The sequence below is a fragment of the Bombina bombina genome, chromosome 2 (genome assembly GCF_027579735.1).
Source record: "Bombina bombina isolate aBomBom1 chromosome 2, aBomBom1.pri, whole genome shotgun sequence".
NCBI lineage: Eukaryota > Metazoa > Chordata > Amphibia > Anura > Bombinatoridae > Bombina > Bombina bombina.
The window spans coordinates 800,343,408-800,361,706 of record NC_069500.1 but is presented as its reverse complement, the minus strand read 5'-3'; the positions used below and the strand labels follow the sequence as shown (position 1 = coordinate 800,361,706).

Genomic DNA, 18,299 nt, shown 5'->3' with positions numbered 1-18,299 from the left:
AGAGAGAGGGAGAGAGACAGCAAAAAGAGGGTGTTAGAGAGCAAAAGAGAGGGGGCGAGAGAGAGAGAGCAAAAGAGAGGGGAGAGAGAGAGCAAAAGAGAGGGGGAGAGAGAGAGATCATAAGAGGCGAGGGAGAGAAAGAGCAAAAGAGAGGGGAGAGAGACAGCAAAAGAGAGGAGGGAGAGCAAAAGAGGGGGGATAGAGAGATCAAAAGAGAGGGGGGAGAGAGAGCAAAAGAGAGGAGGGAGAGAGAGCAAAAGAGAGGGGGAAAGAGAGAGCAAAAGAGTAGGGATAGAGAGAGCAAAAGAGAGGGAGAGAGACAGCAAAAGAGAGGGGGAGAGAGCAAAACAAAGGGGGGGAAAGAGAGAAAAATAGGGGGGCTAGAGAGAGAGCAAAATAGAGGGAAAGAGACAGCAAAAGAGAGGGGGAGAGAGAGCAAAATAGAGGGAAGAGAGAGCAAAAAGAGGGGGAGCACAAAAGAGAGAGGAAGAGAATGCACAAAAGAGAGGGATGAAAAGAGAGGTGAAGAGAGAGAGCAAAAGAGAGGGGAGAGAGAGAGAAAACAAGAGAGGAGAGAGAGAGAGAGAGAGAGAGAGAGAGAGGGGGGGGGATAGAGATAGCAAAAGAGAGGGAGAGAGACAGCAAAAGACTTGGAGTGAGAGCAAAAGAGATGGTGGAGAGCACAAAATAGAGGGGAGAAAGAGCTCAAAAGAGGGGGGAGAGAGGGGGAGAGAGAGACCAAAAGAGAGGGGGAGAGAGAGAGCAAAAGAGAGGGGGAGAAAAAGAGCAAAAGAGAGGGAGAGAGATAGCATAAGAGAGGGGCAAAATAGAGCAAAAGAAAGGGGAGAGAGAGAGCAAAAGAGGTGGGATAGAGAGAACAAAAGAGGGGGATAAAGAGAGAAAAAATAAAGGGGGAGTGAGAGAGAGCAAAAGATGGGCAATAGAGAGAGCAAAAGAGAGGGAGAGACACAGCAAAAGAGAGGCGGAGAGAGAGCAAAAGAGAGGCGGAGAGGGAAAGAGAGGGGGGAGTAAGAGAGAGAGCAAAAGAGAGGGGGGAGAGAGAGCAAAAGAGAGGGAGAGAAAGCAAAAGAGAGGGGGAGAGAGACGGCAAAACAGAGGGGGGAAAGATAGCAAAAGAAAGGGGATAGAGAGAGAACACAAGAGGTTGGATAGAGAGAGCAATAGAGGGGGGATAGAGAGAAAAAAAGAGAGGGAGAGAGAACAAAAGAGAGGAGAGAGAGAGAGCAAAAGAGAGGGGGAGAGCGCAAAAAAGGGGAAAGAGAGGGGGGAGAGAGAGAAAACAAGAGAGGGTAGAGAGAGCAAAAGAGAGGGGGAGAGAGCAAAAGAAAGGGGATAGAGAGAGCAAAATAAGGGGATAGAGAGAGCAAAAGAGAGGGAGAGAGACAGCAAAAGAGAGGGGGAGAGAGCAACAGAAAGGGGGGAGATAGAGCAAAAGAGGGGGGATAGAGAGAGGAAAAGAGAGAGAGAGACAGCAAAAGAGAGGGTGATAGAAAGCAAAAGAGAAGGGGAGAGAGAGCAAAAGAGAGGGGTAGAGCGCAAAAGAGGGGGAAGAGAGAGTGTGCAAAAGAGAGGGGGAAAGAGAGGGGGGAGAGAACAAAAGAGAGGGGGAGAGAGAGCAAAAGATGAGGGATAGAGAGAGCAAAAGAGGGGGGATAGAGAGAGCAAAAGAGAGGGATAGACACAGCAAAAGAGAGGGTGTTAGAGAGCAAAAGAGAGGGGAGAGAGAGAGAGCAAAAGAGAGGGGGAGAGGGAGAGAAAGAGCAAAAGAGAGGGGGAGAGAGAGCAAAAGAGGAGGGATAGAGAGAGCAAACGAGGGGGGGGATAGAGAGAGCAAAAGAGAGAGATAGAGACAGCAAAATAGAGGGTGTTAGAGAGCAAAAGAGAGGGGAGAGAGAGAGAGCAAAAGAGAGGGGAGAGAGAGAGCAAAAGAGAGGGAGAGAGAGAGCATAAGAGGAGAGGGAGAGAAAGAGCAAAAGAGGGGGGAGAGAGACAGCAAAAGAGAGGGGATAGAGAGAGCGAAAGAGAGGAGGAGAGAGAGCAAAAGAGAGGGGGGAAAGAGAGAGTAAAGAGGAGTGATAATGAGAGCAAAAGAGTAGGGATAGAGAGAGCAAAACAAAGGGGGGAGAGAGAGCAAAAGAGGGGGGATAGAGAGAGGGAAAGAGACAGCAAAAGAGAGGGAGAGAGCGCAAAAAAGGGAAGAGAGAACGTGGGAAAGAGAGGGGGAGAGAGAGAGAGAGCAAGAGAGAGCAAAAGAGAGGGGGGAGAAAACAAAAGAGAGGGGAGAGAGAGTGCAAAAGAGAGGGGGAGAGAGAGCAAAAGAGAGGGGGAGAGAGAGAGCATAAGAGAGGAGGGAGAGAGAGAGCAAAAGAGAGAGGGGGAGATAAAGCAAAAGAGAGGGGAGAGAGACAGCAAAAGAGAGGGGGGGAAGAGAGCAAAAGAAAGAGGATAGAGAGAGCAAACGAGGGGGGATAGAAAGAGCAAAAGAGGGGGATAGAGAGAGCAAAAGAGAGGGGCGAGAGAGCAAAAGAGAGGGAGAGAGACAGCAAAAGAGAGGGGGAGAGAGCAAAAGAAAGGGGGAGAGAGAGCAAAAGAGGGGGGATAGAGAGAGCAAAAGAGAGGGTTACAGAGAGCAAAAGAGAGGGGGAGAGAGTGAGAGAGAGCAAAAGAGAGGGAGAGAGCACACAAATAGAGGGGGAGAGCACAAAAGAGAGGGGAAGAGAGTGCGCAAAAGAGAGGGAAGAAAAGAGAGGGAGGAGAGAGAGCAAAAGAGAGGGGGGAGATAGAACATAAGGGATTATATTGATGAGCATATTCGTGTAAAGAAGATTATGAGTTCTAATCAACATGGTTTTAGGAGAAATAGATCATGTCAAACTAATCTAATTAGATTCTATGAGGAAGTGAGTAAAAATATAGATAAAGGGGAATCAGTTGATGTGATATACTTAGATTTTGAAAAGGCATTTGATACAGTGCCACATGAAAGATTAATGCACAAAATTAGGAGACTGGGAATAGCTGAAAATGTTAGTTTGTGGATAAATAATTGGATAAAATATAGGGAGCAACGAGTAGTAGTAAATGGATCATACTCAGATTGGACAAAGGTAATCAGTGGAGTACCCCAGGGATCAGTGCTAGGCCCTATTCTTTTTAATATTTTTATAAATGACTTGGAGCTAGGATTAAATAGCGACATCTCTATTTTTGCAAGTTAAGTAAGGTTATTAGGTCAGAGCAGGATGAACTTTTGTTACAAAGGGACCTGCAAAAATTAGAAGTATGGGCAGGTAAATGGAAAATGAGATTTAATACAGGAAAATGCAAGGTTCTATATTTTGGAAGCAAAAATAAGCAGGCAACGTATTATTTAAATGGGACAAGACTTAGCCAAACACAGGAGGAAAGGGATTTGGGGGTAGTAATAGATAACAAGCTAATGATGGGTGCACAATACAGGGCAGCAGCTTCAAAGGCTAATAAGATACTAGCATGTATTAAAAGATGCATTGACTCAAGGGAGGAAAGCATAATTCTGTCACTATATAAAGCCCTGGTAAGACCTCACCTTGAGTATGGAGTGCAGTTCTGGGGACCAATCGCAAAAAAAGATATTGCAGAACTAGAAAAAGTCCAGAGAAGGGCCACAAAGCTAATAAGGGGATTGGAGAATTTAACCTATGAGGAGAGGCTAGCCAAACTGGGTCTGTTTTCTTTAGGAAAAAGGCGCTTAAGAGGTGACATGATTACTTTATATAAATATATTCAAGGCCCATATACAGAGATGGCAGAAACTCTGTTTATTCCAAGAAAATTGTGACCAGAGGTCACAATTTAAGGTTGGAGGAAAGGAGATTTAATCTCTTGCAACGGAAATGTTTTTTCACTGTAAGAGCAATAAAAGTGTGGAACTCAATACCAAAGGAGGTAGTGAATGCCAATACCCTAGATACATTTAAAAATTATTTGTATACATTTCTGTCTATAAACAAAATTCATGGATATGATTGCTAGTTTTAAATGGGTCACCTTTTAGTGGGATTATTTAAGCTTAACTGGAGCTTTTTGTATATATTTTAGATTTGTATAGGTTGAACTCGATGGAGAGGGAAGAGAGAGCAAAAGAGAGGGGAGATAGAAAGAGCAAAAGAGAGGGGGGAGAGTGCAAAAGAGGAGAGAGAGAGTGTGTAAATAAGAGGGGGGAAAAGAGAGGGGGGAGAGAGATAGCAAAAGAGAGGGGGAGAGAGAGAGAAAACAAGAGAGGGGAGAGAGAAAACAAGAGAGGGGAGAGAGAGAGAGCAAAAGAGAGGGGAGATAGAGAGAGCAAAAGAGAGGGAAAGAAAGAAGATAGAGCGAGCAAAAGAGAGGGGAGAGAGAGCAAAAGAGAGGGGGGAGAGTGTAAATTAGAGGGGGGGAAGAGAGGGGGGAGAGAGAGAGCAAAAGAGAGGGGGAGAGATAGCAAAAGAAGAGTGATAGAGAGAACAAAAGAGGGGGGATAGAGAGAGCAAAAGAGAGGGGAGATAAAGACAGCAAAAGAGAGGGGAAGAAAGAGAGAGCAAAAGAGAGGGGGAGAGCACAAAAGAGAGGGGGGAGCACATAAGAGAGGGGAAGAGAGTGTGCAAAAGAGAGGGAGGAAAAGAGAGGGAGGAGAGAGAGAGCAAAAGAGAGGGGAGAGAAAACACAAGAGAGGGGAGAGAGAGAGAGAGAGAGAGAGAGAGAGAGAGAGAGAGAGAGAGAGAGAGAGAGAGAGAGAGAGAGAGAGAGAGAGAGAGAGAGCAAAAGAGAGGGAAGATAGAGAGAGCAAAAGAGAGGGAGAGAGAAAGCAAAAGAGAGGGGGGAAAGGGGAGAGAGAGAGCAAAAGAGAGGGGAGAGAGAGCAAAAGAGAGGGGGAGAGTGCAAAAGAGGGTAGAGAGAGAGAGTGTGCAAAAGAGAAGGGGGAAAGAGGGGGAGAGAGAGAGCAAAATTGGGGGAGAGAGAGCAAACTAGAGGGGGAGAGAGAGCAAAAGAGGGGGGATAGAGAGAGTAAAAGAGAGAGAGACAGCAAAAGAGAGGGTGATAGAAAGCAAAAGAGAGGGGGAGAGAGAGAGAGCAAAAGAGAGGGGAGAGAGAGCAAAAGAGAGGGGAGAGAGAGAGCAAAAGAGAGGGGAGAGAGAGCAAAAGAGAGGGGAGAGAGAGCAAAAGAGGAGGGATAGAGAGTGCAAAAGAGGGGGGAGAGAGAGAGAGAGAGCAAAAGAGAGGGGAGAGAGAGCAAAAGAGAGGGAGAGAGAGAGAGCATAAGAGGAGAGGGAGAGAAAGAGCAAAAGAGGGAGGATAGAGAGAGAAAAAGAGAGGGAAAGTGACAGCAAAAGAGAGGGAGAGAGCGCAAAAAAGGGGAGAGAGAACGTGGGAAAAAGAGGGGGAGAGAGAGGGGGCAAAATAGAGGGGAGAGAGAGCAAACGAGAGGGGGAGAGAGAGAGAGCATAAGAAAGGATGGAGAGAGAGAGCAAAAGAGAGAGGGAGAGATAAACCAAAAGAGAGGGGAGAGAGACTGCAAAAGAGAGGGGGGAAGAAAGCAAAATAAAGGGGATAGAGAGAGCAAAAGAGGGGGTATAGAAAGAGCAAAAGAGAGGGGGAGAGAAAGCAAAAGAGAGGAGAGAGAGAGACAGCAAAAGAGGAGGGATAGAGAGAGCAAAAGAGGATGGATAGAGAGAGCAAAAGAGAGGGGGAGAGAGCAAAAGAAAGGGGGAGAGAGAGCAAAAGAGGGGGAGAGAGACAGCAAAACAGAGGGTGTTAGAGAGCAAAAGAGAGAGGGAGAGCATGAGAGAGCAAAAGAGAGGGGGAGAGCGCAAAAATAGAGGGGGTAGAGCACAAAAGAGAGGGGAAGAGAGTGCGCAAAAGAGAGGGAGGAAAGAGAGAGCAAAAGAGACGGGGTAGATAGAACACAAGAGAGGGAAGAGAGAGAGAAAGAGAGCAAAAGAGAGGGGAGAACGAGAGAGCAAAAGAGAGGGAGAGAGACAGCAAAAGAGAGGGAAAGAAAGAAGATAGAGAGAACAAAAGAGAGGGGAGAGAGAGCAAAAGAGAGGGGGGAGAGCGCAAAAGAGGGGAGAGAGAGAGTGTGTAAATAAGAGGGGGGAAAGAGAGCGGGGAGAGAGAGAGCAAAAGAAAGGGAGAGAGAGAGCAAAAGAGGAGTGATAGAGAGAACAAAAGAGGGGGGATAGAGAGAGCAAAAGAGAGGGGAGATAAAGACAGCAAAAGAGAGGGGGAGAAAGAGAGAGCAAAAGAGAGGGGGAGAGCACAAAAGAGAGGGGGAGTGCAAAAGAGAGGGGAAGAGAGTGTGCAAAAGAGAGGGAGGAAAAGAGAGGGAGGAGAGAGAGAGCAAAAGAGAGGGGGACAGAAAACACAAGAAAGGGGAGAGAGAGAAAGAGAGAGAGAGAGAGCAAAAGAGAGGGAAGATAGAGAGAGCAAAAGAGAGAGAGAGAGAAAGCAAAAGAGAGGGGGGAAAGGGGAGAGAGAGCAAAAGAAAGGGGAGAGAGAGCAAAAGAGAGGGCGAGAGTGCAAAAGAGGGGAGAGAGAGAGTGTGCAAAAGAGAAGGGGGAAAGAGAGGGGGAGAGAGAGAGCAAAAGATGGGGGAGAAAGGGGGAAGAGAGGGGGGAGAGAGAGAGCAAAAGAGAGGGGGAGAGAGAGCATAAGAGAGGGGGAGAGAGAGAGCATAAGAGAGGGGGAGAGAGAGCATAAGAAAGGGGGTGGAGCGCAAAAGAGGGGAGAGAGAGAGTGTGTAAATAAGAGTGGGGAAAAGAGAGGGGGGAGAGATAGAGCAAAAGAGAGGGGGAGAGAGAGCAAAAGAGTAGGGATAGAGAGAACAAAAGAGGGGGGATATAGAGAGAAAAAGAGAGGGGAGATAAAGACAGCAAAAGAAAGGGGGAGAAAGAGAGAGCAAAAGAGAGGGGGGAGAGCGCAAAAGAGAGGGGGAGCGCAAAAGAGAGGGGAAGAGAGTGTGCAAAAGAGAGGGAGGAAAAGAGAGGGAGAAGAGAGAGAGCAAAAGAGAGGGGGAGAGAAAACACAAGAGAGGGGAGAGAGAGAGAGCAAAAGAGAGGGAAGATAGAGCAAAAGAAAGGGGGAGAGCGCAAAAGAGGGGAGAGAGAGAGTGTGCAAAAGAGAAAGGGGGAAAGAGAGGGGGAGAGAGAGAGCAAAAGAGGGGGAGAGAGGAAAAGAGAGGGGGAGAGAGAGATCAAAAGAGAGGGGGGAGAGCACAACAGATGGGGAGGGGGGGGGGAGAGAGAGCAAAAGAGTGGGGGAGAGTGAGCATAAGAGAGGGGGATAGACAGCGAGAGAGAGAGCAAAAGAGAGGGGGAGAGCGCAAAAGAGAGGGGGAGAGCGCAAAAGAGGGGAGAGAGAGAGTGTGCAAAAGAGAAGGGGGAAAAGAGAGGGGGGAGAGAGAGCAAAAGAGGGGGAGAGAGAGGAAAAGAGAGGGGGAGAGAGAGAGCAAAAGACAGGGGGGAGAGCACAAAAATGGGGGAGAGAGGTGGGAAAAGAGGGGGGAGAGAGAGAGCAAAAGAGAGGGGGAGAGAGAGAGCAAAAGAGAGGGGGAGAGAGAGAGCATAAGAGAGGGGGAGAGAGCATAAGAGAGGGGGGGAGAGAGCATAAGAGAGGGGGGGAGAGAGCATAAGAGATGGGGAGAGAGAGAGCAAAAGAGAGGGGGAGAGAGAGAGAGCAAGAGGGGGGATAGAGAAAGCAAAAGAGGGGGGATAGAGAGAGCAAAAAAAGGGGGGGGAGAGAACAAAAGAGAGGGGAGAGAGAGAGAGCAAAAGAGGGAGGATAGAGAGAGCAAAAGAGAGGGAGAGAAACAGCAAAAGAGAAGCGGAGAGAGAGCAAAAGAGAGGGGGAGAGAGAGAGCGCAAAATAGAGGAGGAGAGTGGAAAATAGAGTGGGAGAGAGAGTACAAAAGAGAGGGAGGAAAATAGAAGGGGAGAGAGAGAGTAAAAGAGAGGGGGGATAGAGAGAGAGCAATGTGTGGAGCCGCTGTACTGCAAAAAAGGGCCCGTGTATATGGGCTTTAGAACTAGTATAATAATAATAAGTTTAAAGACACAGAGACAAATACAGGATTTTTTCTTTATTTACTGAAATTAATAACAGTAAAAATTGAGCAGAACATAATGGTTAAAGGGAACCCTAGAAGAAAAAAAACACAGCAGGCTGAAGGCTTACCAATGAAAGGAGATTAATATAGATGGACATAAAGAGTGATCAATCAGCTATAGATGACATATGTTATAGTAGTCCCATAAAATATCTTCCTCTTTATTTGATGTATTACAGAAATAGGCATCATATAATGTAAGGGATAAAACACCGCCCACAACAACAGTCAGTTAAGTATGCAGCCTAGAATGCTAGCAGAAGGATAATTAGATTTGGCCTTCTAAAAATAAATGTGAAAGTGAAATATGTAGACAGGGAATATTTAAAAAATCCAGTGATTAGGTTATCTCTGTATGTAAAAGATGCTAAGGCCCCTATTTAAGAAAGGTCTAGTGGACCTGATCCGAAACTGCGGATCAGGTCCGCAAGACCTCGCTGAATGCGGAGAGCAATACGCTCTCCGTATTCAGCATTGCACCAGCAGCTGACGAGAGCTGCTGGTGCAACGCCGCCCCCTGCAGTCTTGCAACCAATCGGCCGCCAGCAGGGGGTTGTCAATCAACCCGATCGTACTCGATCGGGTTGATTTCTGGCGATTCCTGTCCGCCTGCTCAGAGCAGGCAGACAGGGTTATGGAGCAGCGGTCTTTAAACCGCTGCTTCATAACTGCTGTTTCTGGCGAGTCTGAAGACTCGCCAGAAACACGGGCCCACAAGCTCCGTACGGAGCTTGTTAAATGGGCCCCATAGTCTCAAATACTGATAATTTAATGGGATACCAGGGTTGAAATGTCCATAAATGAGAAATCATTTTGAGGATTCCAACATATGTACAAGAGTGTTCTTGTGATCATTGCAAATCATATGCTACAGTTTTATAAAAATGCATCCACTGATGGAGATTCTTAGGTGCAAGGGCTAGGTTTGCTGATTGTGTGTAATACAGCTAAGACTTTTCTTGTACTGTATGAATCCTATACAGCAGATATGTTGTTATGCAAAGTTGTAATAATAGGTTGTTGGAAGACTTACTTCATCAGGAGGATATCAGCCAAATAAATGTTTATGAATTTCTTGAGATTGAAGCAAGGCCACTACTGGTTTGAGTATCTTTGTAAAACCGCACAGGGCTAAGGATAGGCCAAAGAACATTTATTGGGCTCTATTTAACAAGCTCCGTATGGAGCTTGATGGCCCCTGTTTCTGGCGAGTCTTCAGACTCGCCAGAAACAGCAGTTATGAAGCAGCGGTCACAAAGACCGCTGCTCCATAACCTGTCCGCCTGCTCTGAGCAGGCGGACACACATCGCCACAATACAACCCGATCGAGTACGATCTGGTTGATTGACACCCCCTGCTGGCGGCCTATTGGCCACGAGTCTGCAGGGGGCGGTGTTGCACCAGCAGCTCTTGTGAGCTGCTGGTGCAATGCTGAATACGGCAAGCGTATTGTTCGCCGTATTCAGCGAGGTCTGTCGGACCTGATCCGCACTGTCGGATCAGGTCCGACAGACCTTCATAACTAGAGGCCATTGTGTTGATATATTTAAGAATACAAAGGGCGCTTTGGACCCATTCTCTGACAGTTACTATGTGGGGGTACCAGAAACATCTAACAGTTTGTCCTGGTTCCTTTTCACATGGGGGTAGGGTTAAGAAGTGGCATGCACTAAGTATAGGAGGCAAACCAAAACTGAGGAAGGACAGCAAAAAAGGCTAAGGCAGTGATGGATGTAAGTAAAGATGGTATAGGATTGTGTAGAATATAATGAAAAATAACCTGCTCATATAATAGTAACAGAATAGAAGACGTTGATATAATGGGGTTGGTATAAAATAGGATGAAAAGATTATAATGAAGTTGAGGGTGTAATAACTAGATAGAAAAAAACAGTGCATGGAGCATAATGGGAAATACATTCCAGATTGTGAGTGATACCATAGAAAGGAGATTGTGGGTGAAATGATTGGAGTTAAAGTAAAAAAAAAGGGGAAGTGAAAATTATGAAACTATATAAACATTATCAATATTACTAGTAGAGGACATTTATACGTAATCTTCCTTCAGCATACCAGCAATGAAGGAGGAAGATGTTTTATTGGACTACTATCACATTGGTCATATATAGCTGATTGGTCAATCTGTATGTCCATTTTCTTCTTTCATTGGCTAATCTGTCCCCCCCTAAACTTCACTTTAACCACTTATTATCTGTTTAGTATTTGCTGCTATTTAATTCTGGTCTTGTGATAAAATACTAGTTATTGTGTAGTAACATTCTGATATTTGTTTTTGCAGGGAAAGTGATCTTTATGATGACGCTGATACCATGAGTAAGTATTTCGAACAATATTTTTAATCCTGCCACAAAAGCTATTTTTTTTTATTTTATGCTGCCTCTTCAGATGTTCAGATTACCTCTCCTAATTTTATGCATGTGTTAAAACCCAATGTTCCTTTAATGCAAGATAATAGGTAAAAAAAACTGCTGATAGTTGTTTAATTTATTAGATTATTTAGATGTTTAAAATCTGATATAACTGAGGTATGAAGTTTTACATTTTCCCTCCTGCCCAACTTACCTTTTGCAGAACTTTTTCAGTTTCTATCACTGTTCTTGTGTGATGCCGATTTGGTGCCCAGATTGTTCAAAACAAAACAAAACAAAAAACTAATTAAGATTTTTCTCCTTTTCATACCTAGGGGCTTTAATTAAGGGCAGGCAGTAATGAAGTCTAAATAGTCTTATGGTAAGTAGAAAAAAACAACTATCAGCAATTATCTTGCATTGAAATGGACATTAGGTTACAAAAACGATAAAATATTTTCATAAAATATTTAATTACAAATCCTATTCATTATTTGTTTTTTCTGCTTCTCCTTTAATTTAGATTTGCAAATTGTCCTTTCCACTCTACCCAGAAGGGTGCATATAGAACACGTAAAGGGACATAAAACCCCAAATGTTTCCTTCATGATTCAGATAGAGCATAGCATTTTAAATACTTGTATTATATAATTATTTTAATTCTCTTGCTATACTTTTTTGAAAAGCAAACCTAGATAGGCTTAGGAACTGGGAGCTATCTGGTGATTTTTGGCTGTACATATATGCCTCTTTTTCATTGGCTTATTGATGTGTACAGCTAGATACTGGTAGTGCATTGCTGCTCTCTCAACAAACAATACCAAGATCATGAAGCAAATTTGATTATAAAAGTATATTGGAAAGTTGTTTAAAAACATATGCTCTATCTGAATCATGAAAGAAAAATTGTAGGTTTGATTTCCCGTATGGAGCTTGTGGGCCCGTGTTTCTGGCGAGTCTTAAGACTCGCCAGAAACAACAGTTATGAAGCAGTGGTCTAAAGACCGCTGCTTCATAACCCTGTCCGCCTGCTCTGAGCAGGCGGACAGGAATCGCCACAATTCAACCCGATCTAGTACGATCGGGTTGATTGACAACTTCCTGCTGGCGGCCGATTGGCCTCGAATCTGCAGGGGGCGGCATTGCACCAGCAGCTCTCGTGAGCTGCTGGTGCAATGCTGAATGCGGAGAGCGTATTGCTCTCCGCATTCAGCGAGGTCTTGCGGACCTGAACAGTGCGGATCAGGTCCGCAAGACCTTTTATACATAGGCCTCAAAGTGTTTAACAGAAGGGACATTAAACAATAAATACCTTTCATTCACCCTCATCTAATTATGGGTGCCACTATTTTGGAACTTAGGTTTTACTACGGTTATCTAAAGGGGAGTTGGTGCACATACATCACCACTAGAATGCAGTGAAAGCTAGATTTCAACATGGCACCCATGATTACAGGGAGACGGGGAATAACCTTAATACTGTGCTTATAAAATATACTTTGGGCTAGATTACAAGTGACGTGCTATTGTTTGGAAGTAAACACGTTTGCTCGAGCACAAACAAAATAAGAGATTGTTGGGTTAACTTGTCTGAAGACCTTGTACACACACCAAACACAACATAAATACATTAAAATAAACTGTTACACTAAGATATATGTGGTAGGCAAATAATAATTTCAGGACAATAGCTTTTGCCTAGGCAAATAGTTATTTTTGCTTTAAAAACCATTTGCCATGCAAAAACCTTTTGCCTAACTACTAGTATCCAGGCAAATAGTTTTGCATGTTTCTTTGCAGCTTTCAAAGCCATTTGCCAAGGAAACAGGGCCCAGGCAACCTTAGAAAGTGGCCTCTTCTTACCAATAGTCACCCAGGCATTCCCTGAAAGTGGGCCTGCTCACCAATAGCTAGCCGCCTAGGAACCCTCAAGTATACTGGCCCCTGCTCACCAATATGCGCCCAGGCACCCAGGGAAAATAGCCCCTGCTTGCCAATGGGTCCCCAGGTACTCCTGGCTAGTGACCCCTGCTTGCTAATAGGCAGTGACAGCGGCCTCTGATCACCAATGAACACCCCAGGAAAGTGGCCCCTGCTCACCAACAGAATCCAAGGTACCTCAGGAAAGTGGCTCTTCTTCACCAATGGGTGCTCAGGCACCCTGGGAAAGATGCCCCTGATTGCTAAGGTGCCTAGGCTCTTCATTAAAAGTGGCACCAGCTCATTGATAGATGCCTAAGCACCCCATGAAAGTGGCCACTGGTCACTAATAGCTGCCTAGAAACCCTGAAGGAAAGTGGCCCTTCACACCAATACATGTCCAGCAACCCCTTTCCAAATAAACGTGTCCTCTGCTTAGCAATAAACGCCCAGGTATTCATGGAAAATGGCCTTGCTCAATAATATATGGTGACAGTAGCCCCTGCTCACCAATAGATGCCCAGGTACACTAGGGAAGTGGCCCCTGCTTGTCAATAGATGCCCAGGCACTCCAGGAAAGTGGCCCCAGCTCATCAATAGGAGCCTAGACAACCCAATAAAGTGGCACCTGCTTGCTTATATCCATCTAGGAACACTCAAGGAGAGTAGCCCTGCTCAAAAATACATGCCCAGGCACCCCAGGAAAAGGGCCCTTACTTGCAAATTTTCAATATGCTCCCAGTCACCCCAGCATAGTGTCCCCTGCTGGCCAAAAGGGTGCCCAGGTACCAAAGGAATGTGACCCCTGCTTGCTAATAGGCACCCAGACATCCCAAGAAAGTGGCCCAAGCTTACCAATAGGCACCCAAACACTCTGGGTATATTGCCCCAGCTTGTCAACAGGTGCCGAGGGACCCCAGGAAAAAAGGCCCTGCTCATTGATAGCCACCAAGGAACCCTCAAGAAAAATAGCCCCTTTTCTCCTGTATGTGCCCAGGTACCCCGGGGAAATGGCCCCAGTATGCCAATTGGTGCCTAGCCACACATCTGCGCGTCAATAGCTGCTTAGAAGCCCTCAAGGAAAGTGGCCTCTGCTCACCAATACATGACCAGGCACTCTGTAAGCAGTGGTCCCTGCTTACTTTTAGACAGTGACAGTGGCCCCTGCTCGCTAATAGATGCCCAAGTTCCCTCCTATTGGCTAGCTGGGGCTACTTCCCGGGATACCTGGGTTTTTATTGGCGAGCAGGGGCCACATTTATGGTGTGCCTTGCAGCCTTTTGGCAATCATGGGTCAATTTGCCAGGGTTCTTGTTGTGTTTTGGTGAGCAGGGGCCACTATCCAGGAATGCCTATGAGCCTATTAGCAAGCAGCGGCCACTTTCTTAGGGTGTCTGTGTGCCTATTGGGTGAGCAGGGGCCAATTTTTCTGGGTGCCTTGGTGCCTATTAGCGAGCAGGGGGCCACATTCCTTGTGTGACTGGGCCCCTATTGGTAAACAGGGACCACTTTTTTATATATATATATATATATATATATATATATATACACACAGTATATACACACACAGATATATATTTATATTTACACATGTAAAAAATGTATGCCTTTTTGAATAAACATACTTTAAATGGCATTGTTCTTCACAAAGAACAAATTTATTTTTTATTAAATAAGTATTTCTTAATGCTCCTTTGGCTTTAGTGTACTTGGCCTATCGCATCTTCTGGTTAGCATGCACAGGAAAGCCAGCACAGGCTTTTGTAGTGCGCTCCATAAAAGTCTATAGGGAATGGTACATAGAGTGTCTGTGCTATCCAACCTCCAGATGTTAGCGAGCCTGAGGCTTTTGCTCAAGCGAAAATGTTATACTTTCAACTTGTAATATGAGAACAGGAATAGGAGTGCTATTGATATATATATATATATATATATATATATATATATATATATATAGATATATATATATAGATATATATATATATATATATATATATATATATATATATAGATATATATATATATATATATATATATATAATGTAAGCAGAGATAGTAGCACTCCTGGTGAAGTTGAAAGGCTAAAACAGCCCACGTTGCCCTGGGTACACTCCAAGAGTGGATATCATGAAGGTGAAGAAGTCACTCACAGGGTCTTTTGCAAAATGCCAATGTATTTATTGACGTTTCGAGGTCTCCCCCACTTTCAAAATAAGCATAACATGACAAACTTACCCTCTTTATATCCCTGCACATCTAACACCACTAAACAGCGTTCTTGGCCTCAAACCGGAGGTTACACAGCATCACGTGACACATATGTCACGTGTATCGCCATGGCAACCGGACGCTAAGTCGCGAGTGCCGTGTGTAAATTAAAAACAATAACAGCGCAATAGACCCTGTGAGTGACTCATTCACCTGCATTACATATATATATATATATATATATATATATATATATATATATATATATATTGCTAATATATTTGAGCTCAAATTGCAATCTAGACCTTTATGTTATAATCTCAAAGGGTTCACTGTCTCTTTAACCTTGCAAACATTATTATAGCATTGGTAAATTTTCTTCACTTTACCAAGAGTTCAGTGTATTTAAGTGAAAATTTTTAAAGAAGAATTTTGTTTCATGCATTTCTTTTTTTTTTCAGGATCTGGAAAGACAAACCAAAAATGAAAATATCTCCAGCTCTTTCTGTATATTTGTATTGCAATTATTTATTGTTGGTGCCTTTATTGAATGAGATTTTATACTTTGCCAAAATAATATGAAATAGTTTTTTTTAGATGCAAAATAATATATTTTACATACATTTTATTGTACAAAAAATGTTTTGCTATCCATGTATAAATAAAGTTGAACATTTTAACATTCCTCTGAAAGGTAATAAAGAAGTTGCAAAATAATCAGTCGATAAAATGTTTACATTGCAAAATATTAAATCTTCTTTCCTTTAGGGCCTTAAATATATTTATATAAAATAATCAAATTACCTCTCAAGCACCTTTTTTTTCTAGAGAAAACAGACCCAGTTTGGCTAACCTCTCTGACATTACCCTTATTAGTTTTGTGGCTCTTCTCTGAACTTTTATTTTAATTCTGCAATGTTCTTTTTTGAAATTGGTCCCCAGAACTGAACTCCATACTCAAGGTGAGGTCTTACCAGGGATTTATATATTGACAGAATTATACTTTCCTCCGTTGCATTAATGCATCTTAATACATGCTAGTATCATATTAGCATTAGAAGCCACTGCCTTGCATTGTGCAATAATTCTTAGCTTGTTATCTATAAGTACACCCAAATCCCTTTATTACCCTGTACTAACCTAAACACATTAAATAACTTTGTATCATCTGCAAAAATTGGAGATGGCACTATTTAATCCTTCCTTTAATCTATTAAGAAAAATATTAAAAAGAATAGGACTCAATACTATCCCTTGAAGGACTCCACTAATTGTCCAATCTGTGTATGATCCATTTACTACTACTCGTTGTTACTTGTTTTTTATCCAGTTATTTGTCCATTTGCTAACATTTTCATATATTCCCAGTAACTTGATTGTGTACACTAATCTCTCATGTAGAACTGTATCATAAACCTGTGCTAAATCCAAGTATATCACATCAACTGATTCACCCATATCTATATTCTTATTTCCTCATACAATCTTATTAGTTTGACATAATGTATTTCTCATAAAACCATGATTTTTTGAACTCATAATCTTGTTTACACTAATATACTGTAGCATATAATCCTTTATAATCCCATTCTCTTCTCCACTAATAATGTCAGGCTTACTTGTCTATAGATCCCTGGATCAACCCTGCTTTCCTTTTTAAAAAGTAGCACAACATCAGCTTTACGCCAGTTCTAGGGTACTATGCCTGAGGAGTCTTGAAAAATTAAGAGCAGAGTAGGGGAATATGTGTGTATTTACCAAATCACCAGCTAGCTCCCAACATTTATATCTAGATGTGCTTTTGAATATGATACCATGAAAACATATTTGATTTGATAAAAGAAGTAAATTGTAAATTGAAAAGTGTGTTAAAATGGCTTGCTCTATGTAAATTATGAAAGTTACATTTTGATCTTCATGTGTGTTTCAAAGAATATTATAGTGTAAATACTGTTAAACTAAATGTAATTAATCATTTATTAAATACACAAAATCTTACACTTTTCAGATATTTTCTTTAGAAAAAAAACAAAAGCAAAACCCAAATTTAGCTAAATGTATTTTGCCACACATCAGTGTTTTGCACTTCACCCCTAAGCATGAGTGCCAATGAGTTCATATAAGAGTCCATTAGCATTTAATGTAAATACGTAGGGTAAAGTCTGCTAATGTTACTGCTGTATAAGGCTGCTATAATTATGCTTGACATCTGTGGAAATGGATGGGTTCTTTTTCAAAAGGAAACATTTGAAACTGCAGTATTTTAAAAATATGTATACAGAGATTTGCTTAAAGGGACAGTATACACTCATTTCTTTCATGTAATTAGCAAGAGTCCATGAGCTAGTGACGTATGGGATATACATTCCTACCAGGAGGGGCAAAGTTTCCCAAACCTTAAAATGCCTATAAATACACCCCTCACCACACCCACAATTCAGTTTTACAAACTTTGCCTCCGATGGAGGTGGTGAAGTAAGTTTGTGCTAGATTCTACGTTGATATGCGCTCCGCAGCAAGTTGGAGCCCGGTTTTCCTCTCAGCGTGCAGTGAATGTCAGAGGGATGTGAGGAGAGTATTGCCTATTTGAATGCAGTGATCTCCTTCTACGGGGTCTATTTCATAGGTTCTCTGTTATCGGTCGTAGAGATTCATCTCTTACCTCCCTTTTCAGATCGACGATATACTCTTATATATACCATTACCTCTGCTGATTCTCGTTTCAGTACTGGTTTGGCTTTCTACAAACATGTAGATGAGTGTCCTGGGGTAAGTAAATCTTATTTTCTGTGACACTCTAAGCTATGGTTGGGCACTTTGTTTATAAAGTTCTAAATATATGTATTCAAACATTTATTTGCCTTGACTCAGAATGTTCAACATTCCTTATTTTTCAGACAGTCAGTTTCATATTTGGGATAAATGCATTTGTTTCAATCATTTTTTCTTACCTTAAAAAATTTGACTTTTTCCCTGTGGGCTGTTAGGCTTGCGGGGGCAGAAATGCTTCATTTTATTGCGTCATTCTTGGCGCTGACTTTTTTGGCGCAAAATTTTTTTTCTGTTTCCGGCGTCATACGTGTCGCCGGAAGTTGCGTCATTTTTTGACTTTTTTTGCGTCAAAAATGTCGTCGTTCCGGATGTGGCGTCATTTTAGGCGCCAAATAATGTGGGCGTCTTTTTTGGCGCTAAAAAATATGGGCGTCATTTTTGTCTCCACATTATTTAAGTCTCATTATTTATTGCTTCTGGTTGCTAGAAGCTTGTTCACTGGCATTTTTTTCCCATTCCTGAAACTGTCATTTAAGGAATTTGATCAATTTTGCTTTATATGTTGTTTTTTTCTTTTACATATTGCAAGATGTTCCACGTTGCAACTGAGTCAGAAGATACTTCAGGAAAATCACTGCCCAGTGCTGGAGCTACCAAGCTAAGTGTATCTGCTATAAACTTTGGTATCTGTTTCTCCAGCTGTTGTTTGTATTGCATGTCATGTCAAACTTATTAATGCAGATAAAATTTCCTTTAGTACTGTTACATTACCTGTTGCTGTTCCGTCAACATCTAATTTTCAGAGTGTTCCTGATAACATAAGAGATTTTATTTTTTAAATCCATTAAGAAGGCTATGTCTGTTATTTCTCCTTCTAGTATACATAAAA

General features: G+C 42.8%; 1 protein-coding gene across 2 annotated transcripts in view; it reads left to right on the top strand.

Moving 5' to 3' along the window:
- The window catches only part of LOC128649624 (PML-RARA-regulated adapter molecule 1), a 348,542-nt gene extending 331,906 nt beyond the window's left edge, over positions 1–16,636 (top strand). Inside the window, exons 15-17 of one of the 2 annotated variants that reach the window (XM_053702988.1) lie at positions 10,441–10,475; positions 10,846–10,892; positions 15,100–16,636. In XM_053702988.1, the coding sequence (XP_053558963.1) occupies positions 10,441–10,475; positions 10,846–10,871 (61 nt within the window). In that variant the 3' untranslated portion in view covers positions 10,872–10,892; positions 15,100–16,636. The remainder of the gene's footprint in view (positions 1–10,440; positions 10,476–10,845; positions 10,893–15,099) is intronic. The other variant, XM_053702989.1, reaches the window with a different exon arrangement.
- Positions 16,637–18,299: the final 1,663 nt, after the last annotated feature.